Source organism: Alosa sapidissima, chromosome 19 (assembly GCF_018492685.1).
Source record: "Alosa sapidissima isolate fAloSap1 chromosome 19, fAloSap1.pri, whole genome shotgun sequence".
Classification (NCBI taxonomy): Eukaryota; Metazoa; Chordata; class Actinopteri; order Clupeiformes; family Clupeidae; genus Alosa; species Alosa sapidissima.
Genome location: NC_055975.1, coordinates 30,635,656 through 30,640,655, shown reverse-complemented (window position 1 = coordinate 30,640,655; position 5,000 = coordinate 30,635,656). Strand labels below are relative to the sequence as shown.

The 5,000-nt window shown below is 43.2% G+C and overlaps 1 protein-coding gene across 7 annotated transcripts in view; it reads right to left on the bottom strand.

The window, feature by feature from the left end:
• Positions 1-5,000, bottom strand: part of LOC121692948 (ATP-dependent 6-phosphofructokinase, platelet type-like) — a 37,503-nt gene that overhangs the window by 25,524 nt on the left and 6,979 nt on the right. For all 7 annotated transcript variants that reach the window (XM_042072013.1, XM_042072014.1, XM_042072015.1 and 4 more), the window contains 3 exons: positions 2,951-3,116; positions 2,224-2,268; positions 2,005-2,113 (listed from right to left, as the gene is read on the bottom strand). In XM_042072013.1, the coding sequence (XP_041927947.1) occupies positions 2,005-2,113; positions 2,224-2,268; positions 2,951-3,116 (320 nt within the window). The remainder of the gene's footprint in view (positions 1-2,004; positions 2,114-2,223; positions 2,269-2,950; positions 3,117-5,000) is intronic.

Genomic DNA, 5,000 nt, shown 5'->3' with positions numbered 1-5,000 from the left:
GTAGTAGTAATTACAGTAGTTTCCTGTAGTTTAGTAGTAGTGGTTACAAAAGTTTCCTGTAGTTTCTGTCATTTGGTCTCTTCTGTCTTCATTACTTCTGCTATTTCACAACCTGGCAGATGACCCTATGGTGGAGTGTGTGAGAGAGTATGTGTGTGTGTATGAGTGTGTGTGTGTGTGTGCGCGGCCCTAGCATATGACCCTTGGGCGGAGTGTGTGAGACTCTGTGTGTGTAAGTGTATGAGTGTGTGCGTGTGCAAGTGTATGAGTGTGTGCGTGCCTGGCAGATGTCCCTATGGCGGGGTGTGTGAGAGTGTGTGTGTGTGTGTGTGTGTGTGTGTGTGTGTGTGTGCACACGCACCTAGCAGATGACCCTTGGGTGGAGTGTGTGGTGTGTGTGTGTGTGCGTGGCAGATAACCCTTGGGCGGAGTGTGTGTCAGTGTTTGTGAGTCTGAGGGCCAGATGTACGTAGATTTGTACATCGCAGCGTTCTCATCGCCATAGCAACCTGCAGAAAGTGCTCGCTGAGCTTGTTCAGTTTACGTGCGATTTATCAAACCTGCCGTTCATTAGGTCATCAGCACCTTTCTCCGCCCCCTACCGCCCACTACCGCCCCCTACCGCCATTACACTGCACTGCTCACAAATGAACGCCATACTTACAATACATACATACATACAAGCGCAGTTGAATGAAGTTAACTGATGACAACATTAAAAGGAATCAAACGTTTAGCGATAATCGAATAATACAATACATGATAAGATGTCAACAAGCAGGGAGATAATGAAGATCAGTAGTTCTACTCAAGTTCTACTAGTTCAACTACTTGTGCACGTAGGCTATGGGAGATTGGTCAAATCTTCCCCTTGAACAGTTTGAACCCCTTGAACAGTTTGGAGGTTTCAAATAAACAGTGCTGCTTGAGTATGTGAATCCCTTGATCAGTTTGGAGGTATTTGTTGTTTTATCATGATTTTCTTATTTTATCATCACCAGTTTTTAAATATGAAATATCAGGTGTGTATATTTATCAAGTGCATGGACTTGTTTAGAGGAAAGTGTGTGAGAAGCCAAAAAAATAATGAAACATGGAATTAATGTATGTACAAAAGTATGGAATTAATGTATTTACAAAAGTATGGAAATAATGTATGTACAAAAAAAATGGAATTAATGTATGTACAAAAGTAAGTGAACCCCCAGCTGCGTTGGTAAAGTCCAGTGGGTAATTGATTAAGGTAAAACATATTTGGGTGCTGAAATAATCAATTAAGCATCCTAATCAAACAGACTTCCTTTGGAGGGTCTGAGCAGTCATGATTAAAAGAGGGAGGAAACCCACTAAACCACTGTGTTGCCAAGGGAACAGCACTGCCAAGAGGAAAGGAGCATAAAGAAGACCGCAGTGACAGCCCATCAGTATGGGGAAAGCTACAAGACACTGCTTACTGGGTACAGATCTGCAGAACCAGATGGGACAATGCTTACTGGGTACAGATCTGCAGAACCAGATGGGACAATGCTTACTGGGTACAGATCTGCAGAACCAGATGAGACAATGCTTAATGGGTACAGATCTGCAGAACCAGATGAGACAATGCTTACTGGGTACAGAAGACGTTTGGTTGAAGTAGGGGTTGCAAAAGGAGGTGCTACAAGAAATTAACTACATTGGTTCACATACTTTTGCAAAAGCTAAACCACTTTTGTTGAATATATAATGAAACTATATAACTTTCTTTATTTGGAAGGTCAACTTTACAAATTGGGGTTTGGATGTGCATTATTAACCATTAAAGGTTATTTTGATTTGTTTGTAAAAAAAACAACTGACCATGGCTGAGGGTTCTCAAACTTTCAAGCAGCACTGTATCTCTATAACCTATAACGCACATATGATCAGCACATATCATTGTGTGTGTGCATGCGTGCGTGCATGTGTGTGTATGTATGTGCGCGCGTGTGTGTGTATGTGCGCGAGTGTGTGTGTGTGTGTTACCTCTGATAGTCTCTGACACATCTGTTCCTCCCAGCCGTCTTTAGGGGGCATCTCAGGAATGAAGACCCAATCAGCCCCACATGCTAGAGCACTGACCAGCGCCAGATACCTACACACACACACACACACACACACACACATATACATATACATTACACACACACACATATACATATATATTACACACACACACACACACACACACACACACAGCCTTACCCACAGTGTCTTCCCATCACTTCCAGCACAAAGGTTCTCTGGTGACTGCAACATGAAAGAAGAGATTCAGACACAGAACCACAAAATCAAAACACCAGCTGGTTTCTGAGCCATTAAAGGAGAAGTTCGGTGTGATATTGACCTAAAGTGTGTTGAAACATGATACCGAGTGTGAACGTATGTCTCATAGCCCATCTCGGCTTGTCCCCAGCACTCCGAAATCTGGCGCTAGTTAGCCGATGCTACCAACAGGTTTTCAATGGGGGTTGAATCTACTGTTTTTCCTATTTTAGATTACGGTGATGTGATGTGTTTTAAAAGCTAGTTGAATCTACTTTTTTACCTAAAGGGCAACGGGCTAACGGGCACATTCTTTTTTAAAAACTAATAAGAACAAATAGATACGCATCCAATATTAAAAAAACAAACTGGTGTGGGTGTGTGTGTGCGTGCGTATGCGTGTGTGTGTGTGTGTGTCTGTGCGCGTGTCTGTGCGCGTGTGCGTGCGTGTGTGCATGCGTGTGTGTGTATGCGTGTGTGTGTGTGTGTGTGTATGCATGTGTGTGTGCGGATGTGTGTGCGTGTGTGTGTGTATATGCGTGTGTGTGTGTGCGTGTGTGTGTCTGTGCGCGTGTGTGTGTGCGTGTGTGCGTGTGTGTGCGTGTGCGCGCGTGTGTGTCTGTGCGTGTGTGTGTGTGCGTGCGTGTGTGTGTGTGTGTGTGTTCACCTCTGGGCGGTGGTCATGATGGCGTCCACTACCTCCATGATGCGGTGCAGGGCGGAGTCTGTGCCAATGGTCATGTCCGTACCGCAGAAGTCGTTATCGATGGAGCCGACCATCCCCACGATGTGCAGCACTGAGTTAGAGTCCGCAGAGTGCTGGTCAATACGACCTGAGAGAGATGGAAAAAGAGAGAGAGAGATGGAGAGAGAGAGAGATGAAGAGAGAGAGAGAGAGAGAGCAAGAGAGAGAGAGAGAGAGAGAGAGCGAGAGAAAGATGAAGAGAGAGAGAGATGAAGAGAGAGAGAGATGGAGAGAGAGAGAAGAGGCAACTCAGATGAAGGTAATAACCATATGAAGAATGCTATTAAAATTGTCTCCTTAATTCCAAATGGAGACACAGTTGACCGAGTAGATTCCAGTGTAGTTAAGAGCAGGTAAAACTTGAGGCTGGCTTGCGAAAGAATAGTTCTTTATTCTGGATGTAACAACAGAGTTCTGGTAACCCTGTTGTACGCACAGCACAGCACAGCACAGCACAGCACAGTGTTGCAAGGTGAAGCCAAGGTAAGAAACTGAAGCAAAGATCTGGGAAACTCCTGGCTAATTATAATACCAGAATATACATTCATGTCTGGGCTCAAATTGGAGGGGGGGAAGCGGGTAGTGATATAGCCTTATTCAATCAAGATGTCTCTTGTGTGGGAACAATTAGTTAGGTACACCATTTGCTATTGTAAGGTGACAACATTCTGTCTGCTTACAATAAACGTCCTGTCCCCGCAGTTTCTGCAGTATTAAACAAAGACATACAGAAAACCACTAAAATCTAACACATATATTCGGCAGCGATTATCCATCAAACATGGTAAACTTCGCCCGTAATACTTTTGACAAATCAGTCAATAAAAATGGTAAACTTCTCATCGAGCTCTGTAAAAGCCTTGGTCTGTACCTGCTCAATGGTAGGGTGCGAGGGGACTCATTAGGGAGATATACCTACAGCTCACCACCTGGCTGCTCAACAGTTGATTATATGATTACAGATTTGGACCTATTCACTTTCAAAGCATTCACAGTCAAACCACTAACATCTCTGTCAGACCACAGTCAAATTACTATGTATCTTAAAATTAGCGAAAAATACCAACACACACAAAAGGCCCATACCTGTAATGCTGTACAGCACTAGAGAAACCTACAGGTGGGCCCATAACAGCAAAGAGGAGTACCTGAAAGCTTTTTGTCAACCTAAAGTGGGTTCTCAAATAGAAACATTTTTAGCACATACTTACCTGCATAATAAAGAGGGCGTAAACCATGCAGCCGAAGAACTAAACAACATTTTCCATTACCTGGCAACCATTTCTAATCTTAAAACTACCAAAAAACCCCATAGGAATAAACAAGAAAAGGAAAAATGGTTTGATCAAGATTGCAAATTAATGAGGAAAAAACTTAGCCTGGCGAGCCAGACCCACATTAAAATGTAGGGTCTGGGCACTCACCGTTCGCAGTGCTCAGTCCGAGGGGCGGGATAATCAGTTGTATTTCAAATTCCCTCTGTACGCAATAGTACGCAATAGGATATTTGTTTTCAAGTAGCAGGGAATTCAAGCCAAACCATTGCAACTCTGCCATCAATCATTATGTTAAGCCCACCTAACGACTCTATACACGATTTCATTGGCCTGATTAAGTTTCGATTTCTGGAGCTCACAAGCCAACGGAGAGTTGCTAGACTAGCCCTGGCAGCAAATTTGCTGCCGCTAGGGGCGCGTCTAGATTTCTAGGCTAGAAAAAACTTGGCTCCTGTCAAATAAAAAACATAGACAACCCGACAATCCTGGTTTACGCCTTAGCTATTATGAAGAGCTTAAACAATACAAAAACACACTCAGAAAGAAGAGGGAACAGTTCACAAAAAATCAATTAGAGACAATTGATTTGACAATCTTTAAATTCAAATAATTTCTGGAATAACTGGAATAAACTTAACAAAAAGCAACATGAGGAACTTGCCATCCAAAATGGAGGAGTATGGAAAAGTCACTTT